This window comes from Phacochoerus africanus, chromosome 16 (assembly GCF_016906955.1).
Source record: "Phacochoerus africanus isolate WHEZ1 chromosome 16, ROS_Pafr_v1, whole genome shotgun sequence".
Classification (NCBI taxonomy): Eukaryota; Metazoa; Chordata; class Mammalia; order Artiodactyla; family Suidae; genus Phacochoerus; species Phacochoerus africanus.
The window spans coordinates 33,675,614-33,692,241 of NC_062559.1; the positions used below are offsets into that span (position 1 = coordinate 33,675,614).

Sequence of the window (16,628 nt, forward strand, 5' to 3'; positions counted from 1 at the left end):
GCAAGTTGGAAATAACACAAACCCATGAAAAAAGATAGGACATTACTTTCTTTTCTTTAGTTCTTGCCTGAAAGTTGGGAAAATAAGATATGAAAAAAGTGTCACTTGTCTTATATCTGCCACTGTGGTAATGTCACTGTGATTGGGATAAAACAAAAAAAGATAATTTTACTCTTTTACTGAGTAAATTCCCTTTTGTTTTTCAAAGTAGCCTGCATCCTGCTAAATTCTGCTCAGTAGTAAAGAATGGGATTATGACTTTCTACTGTGTATTATATTAAGAATATAATCTTTGTTTCATTGTAATCACCATTGTTACCTAAAATTTTAAAAAATCGCTATGAATGTCCTTAAGGTCTTTGGATTGTTATATGACTTTGATTGGTGTTTATCTTTATGATATTTGATAAATACTTATTCGCAGGCCTTATAGCGTTTTTTTTTTTTCCTTATAGCATTTTTTAAAAAAATTAGAACTCTCATTTTGAGATCAGTGTCTGCTAGGGCTAGATGGCCACTCTCTGTTCCTGAAATGGAGCTGATGCAGCAGTATTTCTGTTGAGTGTGGCACCTAGAGAAGGGGGTTTTGGGGATAGAAGCCAGACATGCTCTTCTTAGTGTTCTGTTCAGGTTTTTTGTTTTTGTTTTTTCCAGTTCCTAGGAACCTTCTTATAAGTGGGAAAACTCAGGTAGTCAAGTTGGAGAAGTGTTATCTAAATATTCATCTTAGAGATTCTGTTGATTTTTGTCTTTGAAACAATGATACCATCGATCGCAGCTGGTTGAAGCAATTTCAGTGTCTGTTCATGCTCTTTCTGCCCTAGTATTTTTAACTCTGGTCTCTGATTTATTTTAGGTTTAGCAGTTTCCCTACAACTCTTGCACGGAGACATTGAACAGATCAGAAGGGAGTACTCATCAGTGTTTTCTCATGGAGTATCCATCACCAGGAAGTTGGGTTTTTCTAATATCATCATGCCTGGTAAGTGACTAAGGATGACCCAGTATGGCTATAAGTATGGCTCTTTTGTCTTTTTGTGACACTCCAGAAATTTGTCACATTGTCAACCTCGACGAGTTCCAGTGGGCCATGCCAAAGAATGAAATGAGGTATATTCATTCTTTTTTAAAAAATATCTTTACAGGCGTTCTTGTTGTGGCTTTGTGGTAACAAACCCCACTAGTTATCCATGAGGATGAGGGTTCAATCCCTGGCCTCACTCAGTGGGTTAAGGATCTGGCTTTGCCATGAGCTGTGGTGTAGGTCGGGGACGTGGCTCAGATCCTGTGTTGCTGTAGCTGTGATGTAGGCTGGCAGCTGCAGCTCTGATTTGACCCTTAGCCTGGGAACTTCTATACGCCGCAGGTGCGGACCTAAAAGGAAAAAAAAATATATGAAATGAAAAATCTTTACATTTTGATTGCATTGCGGTGGCTAACTTGCAGGGTCTGTGATTGCATTTCATTGTGATCATAATATGAAAGAAAACTGAAGTAGAAGCCGGAAAATAGTTTGCCCTCTGGTGGAACGTGTTATTGAACTCACTTAGGGGAAATCCTTACAGGTTTTGACAAGAACAGTTATTAAGCAATGGTTTGCTTTTCTTGGAGGATTTGTCCACCACAGATATATATGTATGTAAGTAAGCAGCTATATGCAAAGGTCATAGGTATTTCTACACCCCTCGTACTTCTATTTGTCTATGTAAATCAGATCTGTATGAGTAACCGAAAGGGACTCCAAAAAAGAGTTTGTTGCTGAGTGGAGATGGTAGAGCAGAGGAAATGCACACCGTCAAGGCAACTGCCAAGTTATAGTGTTTCTCAGTACTCTATATCCCACCCTCCACAACCAAGAAGAAAATAGAAAGGCCAACTAGTCTCAAAGTGTTGACGGTATTTTCAGAAACAAGAGCCTTTAGAGCACCATTTAAATCCCATGTGTAAAAAAGCAAGCAACGGAAATTGCATCTGACAAGGCCCCTGGCACGGCTGAGATGGACTGTTGTCCATAAAAACCTAACGTGATGCAGAAACTGACCAGCATTTTCTGTCGCGGCATTTTCTCTCCTGATATTGCAAGAAATCCATTCATGCAAGAAGGGCTAAGCGAAAAGCCTGGAACGTTTCCTGAGATGACCTGACCCAGCTTAGGGACCCCATCTGCCCGAGCATCTCCTGTTACCATTGTGGAAAATGACTGTTTATAGGACTGTTTACTTGGTGGCATGTTATTCAGGGGCACTTGCAACCCTTCATTATTTCCTTCAGTTGCTATAAATAGCTGGTATTTCCTCTTGAACAAAAAAGAAAAAAGTTTTCATCCCACTGGGAAGCAAATTGATGGGTAAATCTAATATACAAAACATATTTTAGAACAGAATGCAGCCAGCTGCTCGAAGAATTCCTCAGCTTGGTCTCTGAGCAGTATCATTGAGAAATGGAAAAATATGAAGCAACATGACACTTCACTGGCTGAGTAATTGTCTGGGCTGGGCTGTGCTCAGCAGCCCTTGTCTGGCCTTAATGATGGAAATGAACTTTCTGTGGAATAAGATGCGCCTCTGTCGCTTTGCTGCCCTATGTTACGATGTCGGGGTTCATGTTGACCAGGGACTTCCAGACACAGGTCTGCAGCACCTGCAACTGCAAGAGAGTTTTGAAAGCGCTTTCTTCTTCGTCTTCCCTCATTTTTCTTCTTCAGTTTCTGAGTCATTCAAATTAGTTGGACAAGCTCCCGTCTTGGCTCAGTGGTTAACGAACCCAACTAGCATCCATGAGGACGCAGGTTCGATCCCTGGCCTGTCTCAGGGTTAAGAATCTGGCATTGCCGTGAGCTGTGGTGGAGGTCGCAGGCGCAGCTCAGATCCCCCATTGCTGTGGCTCTGGCGAAGGCTGGTGGCTACAGCTCTGATTGTACCCCTAGCCTGGGAACCTCCAGATGCTGCAGGTGCAGCCCTAAAAGAGAAAGAAAAATTAGTTGGAGAAAGCAGGAATGTGTGTGTTTACTTCAACAGCCGAAAGCAACTTTAAAACTCAATGGGATGTTTTACATTGGCAAACATAACCGTCCCTGTTTTGTTTTCCTTTGTTATTTTCAGAATTTTGACTTGTCAATTAATGCTCACTGGTGGCTCTGGTGAAAACTTGAGCTGAGTTTTCAATGAGAAAATGTATGTGGGCAGCATTTCTCATCCCAGTGTTGCAGTCTGCCAGCGTGATGGGTTTCTTTTCTTTTCTTTTTCTAGATTAGTCCTTCAGAGTTAATTTGTGTTCTGATAGAGGGCAGGATGCTGTGAGGCACGTGTTTATACCTCCATCAGTATAGTCACTACCTCCCTGCAGAATGAATTAGCTGCGGTCCTGACACTGATGGGAACATAGACAAAACTCTTCTCGAGGGTCAGAGTGTCATCCGTGCCAAACGCTTTTTGGAATGAGAAAAACATGGACACAGAGCTCCTGCTCGTGGTCTGGTTTTGACATGGGCTAGTCTCTGGAATGCCAGCTGGTGTAAGGCGGCCACCTGCCCCTGTGCTACCGAGTGGTCAGGAAGTCCTCCAGGCCCTTCTGTCGATAAGGGTCAGTCATTCAGCACTTTATTTCTTAGGGTGCCTAACTTCCAAAGAGAAAAAGTTGCCTTCTGTGAAATTCCATCCCTGCCACCTACACACCAAATAACTCTACAGAAAATTCCATGGTCTGCTCTCTGAGACCATGAGAGGGAGGGCAAGGAAAATATTTCATCCAGTGCTCTCCAATAGAAATACAATGCGAGCCACAAATGTAATTCTAACTTTTCTGGTAACCACTTTTTGAAAAAGCAGGAAGAAAGCGGTGAAATACGTTTTTTAACAATACATTGTATTTAACCCAGTGCATCCCAAACATCATTTGACGTGGTGATTCATATACAGAATTGGTAATGAGTTCTTTTATACTATCAACCTAAGCCTTTGAAGGCTGGTAACTCTTACACGTTTACAGCACGTCTCTTTGCAGCCAAGACACATTTCAAGGACTCCGTTGCCGCATGTGGCAGTGGTTATGGTATTGGACAGCCAGGCTCTAAGTGTCTTAACAGACTCTGTGCAGAGCACAGCTTGAGCTGATCCTGAGTGTCAGGAAGGACGTAGTTTCCATCCACCAGACATTTTGGAATAAAGCTGGCTGATGTGTCGGGAAGGTCATGAGAAGTCAGGCTGTGCCTCCCCCCCTTCCCCGCCTCCCCCCCCCCCCCAGCCCCCGAGGATCCATTCTAGTCTGAGTTTCTGTTTCTCTCTCCACCGTCATCGTGGTCTCCCTGTTTTATCTTCCCGGCCTTTGCCCTGTCTCCCAGACTCTTGTTCTCACACATCAGCCAGTTAAACTCTCACTCTTTGCTAGGGAACCCCCAAATAGGACATTCCAGTGCATTCACTTTTAGTACATCTTTGAGGTTCCTCATCCTAAAAGGAATTGAGGAAAAGGGGTGGACTGATTGGGGGGTGGGGAGAAGGACTGGAATTTAGAGGCTAGAGGCTCAGGCTGAACATGGTTAACAGCTTGTGTTTCAAATGGTTGCCAGCAATAGTAGCTGTGATAGTGATTTCAAAGTTTATTTAAGTTTATTTTACAAGTGTCTTCCAGCGTAAGCCTCCTTTTTCTTTGGTCTTTAGGCAGTAGAGTCAGATTTCTGTTGGGTCAAAGTTGACTAGATAATGATTTGCAAGGCTAGGGTGAAAAAAATGTTACAGATATGTTTGCCTTCCATTTAAGAAGATATATAGTCTTTCTTTAAATGTGTGTATATACATAGATATAATTATTTTTTGCCACTTACTGATAGAGACATCTACATCAACAGGTGGAATGGACTCAAATAATCCTTCTTTTGAGGAAAGTAGGTGGGAACTTGCTTGATTTGGTCCCCCCTAAAACATATCCTAAATCTAACCAAAGCTCTCCATCCCCCAGACCAAGTCACTGGGTCTCCACATCATATAGATGCAACTACTCGGCTTACATCTGCAGCCCTTGATCATGCTGCCGAGGGCTGGTGGTCTTGGAACCGGTGTTTGCCATGGTGACCAAAGAGAGAGGGAGGTTAAGGTTCTCCCACGCTTCTTTCCACCCTGAGGTTGGATCCCAGTCCCTGACCACATCAGGGGAGGTGCTCATGACCCCACGTTATGAAGCTTGCCTGCACCACCACCTGAAGATGTAGGACTTCCCCAACTGACACTACCAGGAATCTGTGCCTTGTCCTAGCATGTGATGGGGACCTCATTCCCGCTCCCCTCTCTGTGTTCCACTTCTGGAAAGCCCTTTGTGGCTGCTGTTGTATCATTTGCGTTGCTTGCTTGATAGCCATAAAAAACAATTAAAAAGCTGCCCCTCAAAAGTTCAGTATCTCAGAGTACTCTTTAAAAATAGCGCAAAGCAAAAATGAGAACAACACATATGATTTACTGAAGTATACTCTGTGTGTGAAATCCAAGGTTAATTTTTCATCCCGTGGGTAAATTTTCCCTGACTGTGGTCTGCTTTGCTTTCCAGTTACCTGTGAATCTTGCCCCTATCCCTTACCCCTCACCCTCATGCCACCTCACCTTGAAGGTTTTCTGAAGTAATAGAAGCTGGGTGTGGATGGCATGTTGTATGTATTAGTTTCCTGTGGCTGCTGTAACAAAATCATGGCAATGCACATGAATTCCTTTACAGTCCTGGAGATAAGAAGTTGGCACAGGTCTTGCTGGGCCAACCTGTCAGCATGACAGCAGGGCTGAATTTCTTCTGATGGGTCTAAAGGAGAATCCATTTCCTTGCCTTTTCCAGCTTGTAGAGACCATCTATACTCCTTGGCTCACGGCCCTATGCCATCCAGCCTCTGCTTCTCTCATCATATCCCCTTCTCTGACCCTGACCCTTCTGCCTCCCTGTAAGGACCTTTGTAATTATATTGAGCCCACCCTGATAATCTAAGAAGATCTCCTTATCTCAAGATTAGTATCTTAATCCCATGGGCCAAGTCCCTTGTGCCAGGTACCATCACCTGTGCACAGGTTCCCAGGATCAGGACCTGGACATCTTTGGGGAGGTAAGGGGTTGTCATTTTTCTCCCTGCCACAGACAGGAAGGGCCATCCAGCTCAGCCATGTGTCCAGGGCATTAATTTCCTCCTCGGGTCCCTGAGGGTGGTTTTCTGGCTTATACTTGAATGTTCGTAATGACCAGGATCACGTCACATCTCTCATTGTCTCTCAAAGGGCCCTCTTTCATGTTGGGTGGATTTCTGTCTACCTTCTATCCAGTGGATCGAGTTTTTCTGCTTGTAACCTCAACATTTTAAAATTCAGTTAAGTCTCTTCTCTGCCTCATCTCTCCTTTGATGGGTCTCTTCTCTACTTTTATTCATGGTCTGGATGATAGCGTTTCTGTGTGTTTCTGTCTAGAAATGAAATCAGTACTCCATGACTGGTCTGACCAGTGAGAGTAGGAGTAATACCTTCCCCGCATCTTTTGAAAACAAAGGCTGAATTGCATCAGCTGATTGGATGGTTGGTCTCATCCTGTTGAATTACATTTTCCTGGGGAAAGCAGAGATACCAATAATACATTGGACATGTCTCTTAATGTCTGTACTTTGGTTTCCTCACCTAATGGAAAAATGGAAACAATAGGGGATTGTTATAAAGTCATGTGAGGATTTAATAAGATATTCTACTTAGAGCACTTGGCCAACTACCTGTGTGTCCGCTACTATCTACTATCCTGCCATCACCATCATCCTCACAGTCCAAGTTCACCAAAAACACTTAGACTTTTGCATATGTTCTTTTGGTTTTAAGGACAGGAAGTTTTCTAGTTCCGAAGATAATAACACATGTCCAGCACAGAAAGGACAGTGGAGCAGCCGCTATGGCTGGGTACAGCGGTTGATGCGATATGAAGAGCAAGCCCTCTCTGCCTTTATCCAAGGCATTCAGAGGACAGAATGAAGGAATCAAGGTTTTCAGCTGCTCATAAGATCAAGCCATCCTCCACCCCATTTGATTGTAGTCACTGGACTCTTTTGAATTTGTTCTTATAGTTGTGGCCTTATCGTTATCTCCTCTACAGTGGGTGTTTTGAGAAGCCTTCATGGGTAAAGGCTTCCCAGCCAGTGGGCCTGCGACGTGGAGGCAAGTGTCAAGCATGTCAGATTTCACAGAGTAGTAGATCCAAGAGGTACGAGGTCTTAATAAACATGGTCAGGAAAATAGCTCATCGTGCTTGGTGCTGTGCCTCCACTTCATCCTCACTCTGTATGATTTCTCTCGTAATTACCCAGGATGCTTTCCTGACACCATTTGGGCTTATTAGTTTTCTCCCCAACCAGCCTCAAGTGTATTGACTTTAATTAGCACTCGTTTCCACTTTGTCCTTCCGCCTATTTTGGCAAACCGTGGCACCTTGCAGTGTTAGAACAGAGCAAGGTGCCGAGTCCCGAGGGTGGGGAACGCGTGGAGAATGTCATCCAGGAGAATGTTCTTCTCATGTGTTCTCTTTTCAAAGAAATCTTATTTTAGTCTAACATTTTTGCAAAAGATGAAGGGAGTTATAGGGACAATGACAGTTAAAGAACAGAGAAGTAAAGCACATTTGTAAGGTGATTTCATTTATGAATGTGTTATATTTCAGAAGTTCTTGTAAGCTGCAGAAACAGCAAACCTAACACAGTCGTCATTGCCCGTCCTCCTGCCTCTCCCACCCCTACCTCTGCCTTTTCCCTGTCCCCACTTTAATGACACAAAAACTTGAGGCTCTGAGGTTTATCCTCCCCTGCCTACACTGATATCACAGGGAGCAGATGATAGCAGAGAAGGACTTAAATTCAGATCTCCTTATTCCAGTTTTCCTATGACCCTCCATTTCTTAGGCTTTCCTGAATTCAGAAGAGATAAAAGAATCCACTTAAATTCTAAGCTAAACCAGCTTTGGAGGTCCCTTTGGGAAGCAAACCCCATTTTAAACCTTGCTCCCTTGTGGAAATACACCTTCTTTTTTTCTTTGTCTCTTGTCTTTCTAGGGCTGTACCTGGGGCATATGGAGATTTCCAGGGTAGGGGTCAAATTGGAGCTGCACCTGCTGGCCTACGCCGTGCCCACAGCAACTCAGGATCCGAGCCATGTCTGCAACCTACACCACAACTCACGGCAACACCAGATCCTTAACTTGATGAGCAAGGCCAGGGATTGAACCCTCGTCCTTGCGGATACCAGTCGGGTTTGTTAACCACTGAGCCACAGTGGGAACTCCACACCTTCCTATTAATGAGGGCTTCTTCATGGCACATCCCCTCTGCCCCATTCAGCACCCTCTGCCCCCTTCTCTGTCTGACTTCTATCCAGGGCATTATTCATTATTATCATTATTCAACATGCTCCATGGTTTATTTCCTTTTCCAAGACCTCCTCCTCCTCGAATCTAAGCTCTGCCGGGAAAGCATTTTTGCCTTGTTCACTGCTGAATCTATCCCTCCTAGAATAATATCTGGCACACAGCAGGTGCTCACGATATATTTGCTGAATGAATACCCTCAGAAAGAATCACACTGTCCCTCCATAGGCCCGGCCTGCGCCGCAGAGAGAGACGGGTTGCCGTGCAGCTCTCCCTCATCCCCGCTCGTCTTTCCCTGCGTCAGAATTGCCGGTCCTTCCAGCAGACGGGAGTTGGACGTCCCCCCTCCCAAGGAACACTTACTCTTCATTTTGCAGGACAGTTAATCCCTGTGTGGTTTGGACAAGCTAATCGCTCCTTATGAGAAATTTCTAAGGTAAAAGCCCCTGTAGCTGAACTTCCCATGAATCAGTGTGCGTTTTATAGTCTGTATGTAAGCAGAGCTACACATCATGTTTCACCTGCTCCAAGAAGCAAAGGAATTCTACTCCTGTTAACTGACATCTCTTTGTATTGTTTTTTTAACCTGACAAATCTGCTGGTGGGAAGACGTGTCGAGTGTTTCCTCCCAGCATATCGTTGAAATAGAACGTATGCAGACCATGAGCATGGCAGACCTGTTTTGTTTTGTTGCCATTTTTGGGGCCGCTCCCACGGCATGTGGAGGTTCCCAGGCTAGGGGTCGAATAGGAGCTGTAGCCACTGGCCTACACCAGAGCCACAGCAATGCGGGATCCGAGCCACGTCTGCAACCTACACCACAGCTCATGGCAATGCTGGATCCTTAACCCACTGAGCAAGGCCAGGGATTGAACCCGCAACCTCATGGTTCCTAGTCAGATTTGTTAACCACTGTGTCATGCTGGGAACTCTTGGTAGACCTGTTTTGAATTGAAATGGATGGATTTGGAGGGTAAAGTCTGTGAGCTTATTTCTTCTGTAATGGAATTGTTCAAATAAGTAGCATTAAGAGTGTTTATATGTATGGATAGGTAGGTAGGTAGATAGATGAGTGTGTATAATAACTAAATGAACTGCGTTATAAAAAACATAAAAATCTTGAAAATTTACTGGGCCATTTTCTCCTAATTTTTTTAAATGAAGATGGTTAAAACAAAAAACCTTCTAAAGCATCCAAGTATAAGTTTACATGTGTTGAAATATGTTGTTTTGCTCCTGGGAATTCCAACTTCACTGCCTTCCCAAATTGATTTGTATGAGCTATATGCAAGTACTAAGAAATTCATAAGACAGAGACCACTGTATCAGTTGTTTCCATTAATGTCTTCATTGTATACTCTTTGTAAAGAGTGGGCGAGACGTCATCCTTTTTAGAGATTATTCATTTTCACTCTTTAGTGACCCATCTGTTTCCAGGTCAGCCAAGGTCATTTACAAATGATGCTCCCATTAAAAGTTGGTCTTTATGGAGGAAGGTGACCAAGCAAAGTGGTATTCCCCCGTGATCTTGAAAGCTAGGGTACTTTCTTCTACACACTTTGGTCAGGAAGTTTGATAAATTTCCCAAGTGTGGCTATATTTGCATGGTCGTTGTTCCTTCTGGTGACTTGCTTTCTTAAGCGGAGGGTTTTTCATTAGGAAAAAAGAGAAGGTATTGCTTTTGACTCTTTATGCGTCTGAAAGCTGTGTGAAGTAAAAGTAAATTCAACCTTGCCAACCACCACCATTTACCCTTCCAATACTTTCTAGTTGCTCTTTATGTACTTACTTCTCATGTCCGTGTCTACTCACCACTTGCTCTTAATTGAATTCTTGCAGGAGAAGTAAAAGCATGCTGTCAAGTGTGTTTGCCTCACTTTGCTAGTTGGCATCAAATTTCTCTTTTTTTTCTAGCAGGAATAAGAAAGGGGCAAGATGAAAAAGCATTCAGTTTTTATAAATAACCATTGCAGAGAAAAAAATTGATGATATATGTGTACATAGACCATGTCCGTTTGAATCCAGGGCTTTTCTCATTTGTTTTATAGCTTGATGGCAAGAAATATTAAGCCAAGTGTGTCTGTATGGCTGAATTATTCTACATCTGTGTTCAGAAAGCACTAATCTGGATTCTTCCAGCAGTGAGATCATTTTGTCCATGAATTTCGGAAAAGATTTAAGTTGTAACTGTAACCCCTTTGCAGTCCTATCATTTTCTTCCATCTAGGTATTTCTTCTACTCTAAGTGCTGGGACTGTAAAGTATTAAGACTGGTTTCTTTGAACCACCCCTGCTAGGTTGTCATTTTGGAATCACACCTCATAAATGAAATAAGGGAAATATTGAAAAATGGTGAAACTTGACAACACCTTTCTACCCAATCCCAGTATTCACCTCCTAAACGTACATTTTTCAGCATTGCTGATTCAGACTAGCAGAGGCTGGCCTTAGCTTTTCTTGGATGTTGGCAGTAAGGGTGGGGACCTTTTTATAAAAGTGTAAATAGGGTATATGTTACTTTTATATGCATGCTATAACACTTTTTTATGCATAAAGTTTTTCTTGATAGAGTATGTACTACACTCCTACTGTATATGACATGGTTTCACTTTTGTCCTCCTCTTAGGTGAAATGAGGAATGATTTATACATCACTATAGAAAGGGGAGAATTTGAGAAAGGAGGAAAGAGTGTGGCCAGAAACGTGGAAGTTACGATGTTCATCGTAGAGAGTAGTGGCCAGATCTTGAAGGTGTGTTAACTTTTTGGTAAAACAATTTCACTTTGTTGCTTTGGGTTCATCTCTCATACAATTGGTTAATTTCTGAGTAGCATTATTTTCAGTCTCATTTTACTTCTCCACCCCCTGTGGTTGTTGTTGGTATTTTTAATCATTTAAGTGCCTTTCAGAAAAGAAAGAAAAACAGAAAGGCTTTTTGGAGTTTAGTTGTTTAATCAACTGTGTCAACAATGTCCTCATAAGAGCTCTTCCTTAAATGCCACATTTTTATGCGATTTCATTTTCCCCCTCTCATCTGTGATAGTTGGGGAGACGAGCATTTGGCCAAAATAGGGCATGAAGATTAGGGCATAACTAATTGGGGTGATAATAGCAGGTTCCTTTATGGAAGAAGCTTTTCAGGTGAGCCTCGGGCTGCATGAGTTTCCTCGGAGGGCATAGGACAGGCTTTTGCCTGCGGCAGGTGGAGAATTTTGCCACGTAGTTGAAATTGGGCACGCAGTTGCCCATCTTGCCCAGGTTACTAAGATCTACCCTTGGCTGAGAAGGCTGTGGGAGACCAGTCTCAGGATGTAACAGACTCAGCCTGCCAGTGTTGGTGAGTGCAGCAGTCACCCTGCAGAGGACCAAGGAGGTAATTTCCCATGAAGTGCTATTTGGGGAGCAGACACAGTAAAGCAATTGCTCTGCTCCTTCCAAAATCATCTTGAAATGAAGCTGACTTTAACCTGCATGTTTCCTTCATTAGGATTTTATCTCCTTTGGGTCTGGAGAGCCGCCAGCCAGTGAGTACCACTCCTTCGTGCTTTATCATAACAACAGTCCCAGGTGGTCTGAGCTGCTGAAGCTTCCTATCCCCGTGGATAAATTCAGGGGTGCACACATCCGCTTCGAGTTTCGGCATTGTTCCAGTAAGTGTTTGGCGGGATTGTCTCTATGGCTTTGTTGTGTTGGGTGGCCTGCTTATTGAGCTGAACAAAGGTGTGGACTAATCTGTAGAAAGTATATGACAAGCCAGAGACCTCCATGCGGGAGAAATGAAGGTGAGAGAAATCCTAAGAGGTGAGTGAGCTCCCTTTCTCTCAAAGAACTGATAACCTCTCTGGAAACATAGATGAAAGAGAAGGAGGAAACAAAACACCTATGGAAATGTACAGGGGTCTTCTTAAATTGATCACTTTTATAAACATCAATTCACAATCTAGAAAGACAGTCTAGACAGAAAGAGGAGACGTGGCGTTAAAAACCTGGCTGGCTCGGGTGGTCTTCGGCAGTCCTCACCCATCTGCTCTGTTTCTGGCCAAGAGTTGATCCAGCTCTCACAAGGCTCAGGGGAACCCACGGGGACTTTCCTGGTCATATGATGTCACTAGGAAAGTCTATGATTGGCTGAGCTTCATATCTGATTTGCATAAATCTGCATCACAGTGCAGTCTCGAAAAGTATTCAAATGAGAATCAAGTAATGTCAACTCAAACAAGCTTTAGAGATGATATGAGTTCATTGCCTAATTTTAGAGCTAAAAACCCCAAGACATAGAGATATGACAGGATTTGTTTGTGAGGACATTACTAGCCATAAAGTTGTCGTTTCTTGACATCTCTGTTTTTATTCTTTGGCACTCCTTACTACCCTCTCAAGCCTGAACTCCCTACCTCCACCAATCTCCAATCCAGGGATCTTGCAGTTCTCCCTGGGTCCCCAGAGGTGTGCACTTCTAGAAGTGTACATGGTAGTCAGAGAAGATTCAAGAGCAGTATAATAATCAAGAGATAAGAATCAATTATTGGGGAAGCAACAGGTTCCTCTCCCGTCTGGAAGGAATGGGAGCATTGCCAGTGCTATGCAGTGGCATTGCCTAGTGCTGTATAACTTACCCCAGATTCAGAGAGAGGAGAAGGACTTTGTCTTGTTGCTGAGACTGTGGTATGCTTTGGAATTGGCTGAGAGACCTCTATAAATTATCTTTTGTGGCTGTTTCAGAATGCAGGGTGATGGCTAGTTGGGTCTTAGCATTCTTCAAAATTCCCAGAAGCTTTACATGGGTAGGATTTGAAGTGGAAAAGCACAAAGGACTTGGCACAGTGCCCTACCATTCCTTCCACCAGACTTTGTTATCATTCTCACTTGGGCCTAATAGGAGCTTTAAGCTTTAAGGTGAGAAAAAGAGGAAAGTAAAAGTGAAATGGGAGAAAGAGCATTTGGAGAAAACTATTATAACTCAAAACTTGGAAAGTGGATGAAAATTTCAGTAACACCTGTTAGATCTCTGCTTTCTTGTCCTTGTACTTCAAACATTCTCCACAGGTTTTTTTATTTTTATTTTTTTTAAATGCTCATTGTTAAAATTCAGAAGAAAATTCAGCAAAGTGTAAAGAAAAACAAAAATCCCCTTAATCCCATGAACTATAATAATTCATGCAATCATTTTATCACATGAGCTTCCAAAGGTTTCTTTTTTTTTTTTTCTTTTTGTCTTTTTTGCCATTTCTTGGGCCGCTCTTGCAGCATATGGAGGTTCCCAGGCTAGGGGTCGAATCGGAGCTGTAGCTGCCAGCCTACACCACAGCCACAGCAACGCAGGATCCAAGCCGTGTCTGCAACCTACACCACAGCCCACGGCAACACCAAATCCTTAACCCACTGAGCAAGGCCAGGGATCGAACCCACAACCTCATGGTTCCTTGTCGGATTCATTAACCACTGAGCCACGACGGGAACTCCCCAAGGATTTCTTTTGAGTATACATGTAGTTATTTCCAAATATCATTTGTTCATGAAACAGATATTTATTGAACACCTGCGTCTCAGCCATCTTACTGGTCATTGAAAATGTATCAGTTGTGAACACAACACGGTACCTCCTCTCATAGATCTTTCAGTCTAGAGAGGGAAGACAGACAAATATAAGCAAATGAATATATAATGTATCAGGTAGTGATAAGTACAGTGAAGAAGACTACATTTGCATTAAATGCTAGAAAGCGATGGTGCTAGGTTGCTGTTTCACATAGGGCAGTCAGAGTGGATCTCTCTGATGAAGAGAAGTATCAACAACACCATAAAAGAAGTGAAGGTGTGAGCCTTTGCGTACCTGAGTAAAGAATATTTCAGGCAGATTGAACAGTAAGTACAAAATACTTGAGGTTGAAACAGTTGGCATTTTCAAGGAATAGCAGGGGGGCCAGAATGAGCAAGAGAGTTGAGAGGTGAAGCCAGAGAGTTGGCAGGGGAGCCACATCCCCCATTGTCTTTTACGTCATGGGAAAGACTTTGGACTTCATTTGGAGTGAGGAGCACCGTTAAAGGCTTCAGATTGAAGTTACGTCTGGCTGCTGTATGGATGGGAGATTGTAGGTGGGCCAGGTGGCAACAGAGAGGCCATTCAGGAGGCGTTTGCTGTCCTCTGAGGAAGAGGTTTAGGTGGTTTGCATGAGGATGGTAGTGGTTTGATTCTTTTTTATAGATTTATTGACTGATTGGATGTGGAAGAAGGAGAAAAACCAAAGTGGACCTCAAGGTGTTGGCCTCGGAATAAAGTGGTCATTGAATGAAGTGGGGAAGACAAGAAGGATCTGTTTAGAGAGCAAAACTCAAACATTCCATTTTAAATTCATTAACTCCGAGAAGCCTGTTAGATGTTCAAGATGTCAAATAGGCATTGAATGGGATCCAAGGCGAAGACTTACACTAGATGATGAGAACATAGAGTTCATTGGTGTGCTATAACTATTTAACCCGCTCTCAGGGTTGTAGAGGGGAGGGGAAGCCCTAAATTATAGCATTTGTTGATTTTCTTGGGAGTAAATATTCCTACCATATCTGTTTCAAGCTGCCAGCTTGACATCACCGATCTTGGAGTTGGGGAAGGATGCACGCTGTCAGCTCTGTGAGCCAGTGCAGCTCAGCTCCACATAGATCACAGATACCGATGGTGTTCAAAGCCATGAGCCTGGATGATAAACCTGAGAAAGTTTAGAAACCAACAGGAAGTCTAAGGATGGATCCCTGGAGGCCCTTACACATTTAGATCTGGGGAGAATGAGAGGTAGCTCCTAAGTGAGGTTAGGAAGGAATAGCCAGTAAGGTTGAAGGAAAGTGAAGGGAGAGTAGAATCCAGGAGATTAAATGAAGAAGGTTTCTCAAGAAGAGATTGACCAGATGTGTCAGGTGCCAGTGATAAATAAGACACGGACAGAGAAATTACAACTCAGTTTGGCCTTAGGAAGGTCATTGAACCTGGGAAGAGGTTCTAGTGGGTTTGTGGTGTGGAAGGCCTGGCTGGAGCGAGTCAATGAGTAAGACGGAGAAAAGGAAGGGCAGAAAGTGAGTAGAGACAAATCTGTTCAGAAACTTTGCTGTAAAGAATACAGGAGAGGGAGTTAAGGATTTGCATTGTCACTGCTGTGGTTCGGGTTTGATCCCAGGCCCAGGAACTTCTTCATGCTATGGGGATGGCCAAAAAAAGACTGCAGGAATACAGTCCAGCAGAGATATGGGATAGTAGCTGTTAAAAAGAGTGGGTCACAGGAAGTCTTTTTTTGTTTTTTCTGCTTTTTTGTTTGTTTAAAATGAAACTTTTAAACCATGTCTTTTGTGAGGAAATCATTCAGTGAAGAGGAGAACCCGATGATGTAGAAAAGTGGGGGCAACTGTAGGAGCCGTGTCCTGGAGTTGGGGAAGGACCATGGGACCCAGTGCTCGAGGTTAAGAATTGGCCTTGGGTGGGAGTGTCGGTACTTGAGGCCTCGCATAGGAGGCAGTGCAGGTGGGTAAGAGGCAGATGCTGGAGTGTATGGGAGGTCTCTCTATAGGAGCTGACCGTGAAGAGAGTGCCAGGGTATTGGGGGCTTGAAAGGGGGCGAAAATGAATGAGATTATTGTCCAGAAAAGTAGAGGAATGAGTTGATTAGGTACATGCAGGAAGTTTGCCCAGCCCAAGGTGCTTTTGTGGTTCGTGTGCCCTCATTAACCTTAGATTAGTGTCGGCATGGAATAGGCCACACATTGGCTTTTACCAGGGTGCAGTGTTATTCATGGAAGCATGCAGGAGGGAAGTGATTAGAATGATGGACCATAGCAGTGGGAAGTGGGAGTGGAGGGGTTAGGGGTCAATAAATTGGAGGTGCCAGGGAGGCAGAATTGTTGGAGTTGGGGTACAAGAATGAATGAAGTGGAAAGTTAGGAGGTGGCATCCATAAATTCAGGGGTTTTATTAAAATCGGAATCATGTTATGCATATTATATATAACAGTCCATTCAGGTTATTAATCTGGATCTAATAGCTTAGGACAAAAGGCCATGTACTTTAAATTGTGTTTGGTTTTTATTTCTAATTTATAGCAGGAGGCAAATTTGGGGAAATTCTTGCTTTGTTCCTTATCTTTGCTAAGTTTATTCATCTTGGATTCTTTTATCTTTCCAAATTGAATACCAAAATCCACACAGCAAAGACAGTCAAAAAAAAAACTCAGGAAATTATTTCTTTTTTTCTTTTTTTTTTTTGTCTTTTTGTCTTTTTGCTATTT

The 16,628-nt window shown here is 43.2% G+C and overlaps 1 protein-coding gene across 2 annotated transcripts in view; it reads left to right on the top strand.

Annotated features, from left to right (window-relative positions):
- DOCK4 (dedicator of cytokinesis 4) overlaps nucleotides 1-16,628 on the top strand; it is a 469,573-nt gene that overhangs the window by 273,660 nt on the left and 179,285 nt on the right. For both annotated transcript variants that reach the window (XM_047763518.1, XM_047763519.1), the window contains exons 13-15: nucleotides 857-982; nucleotides 10,988-11,112; nucleotides 11,849-12,011. In XM_047763518.1, coding sequence (XP_047619474.1) covers nucleotides 857-982; nucleotides 10,988-11,112; nucleotides 11,849-12,011 — 414 coding nt within the window. The remainder of the gene's footprint in view (nucleotides 1-856; nucleotides 983-10,987; nucleotides 11,113-11,848; nucleotides 12,012-16,628) is intronic.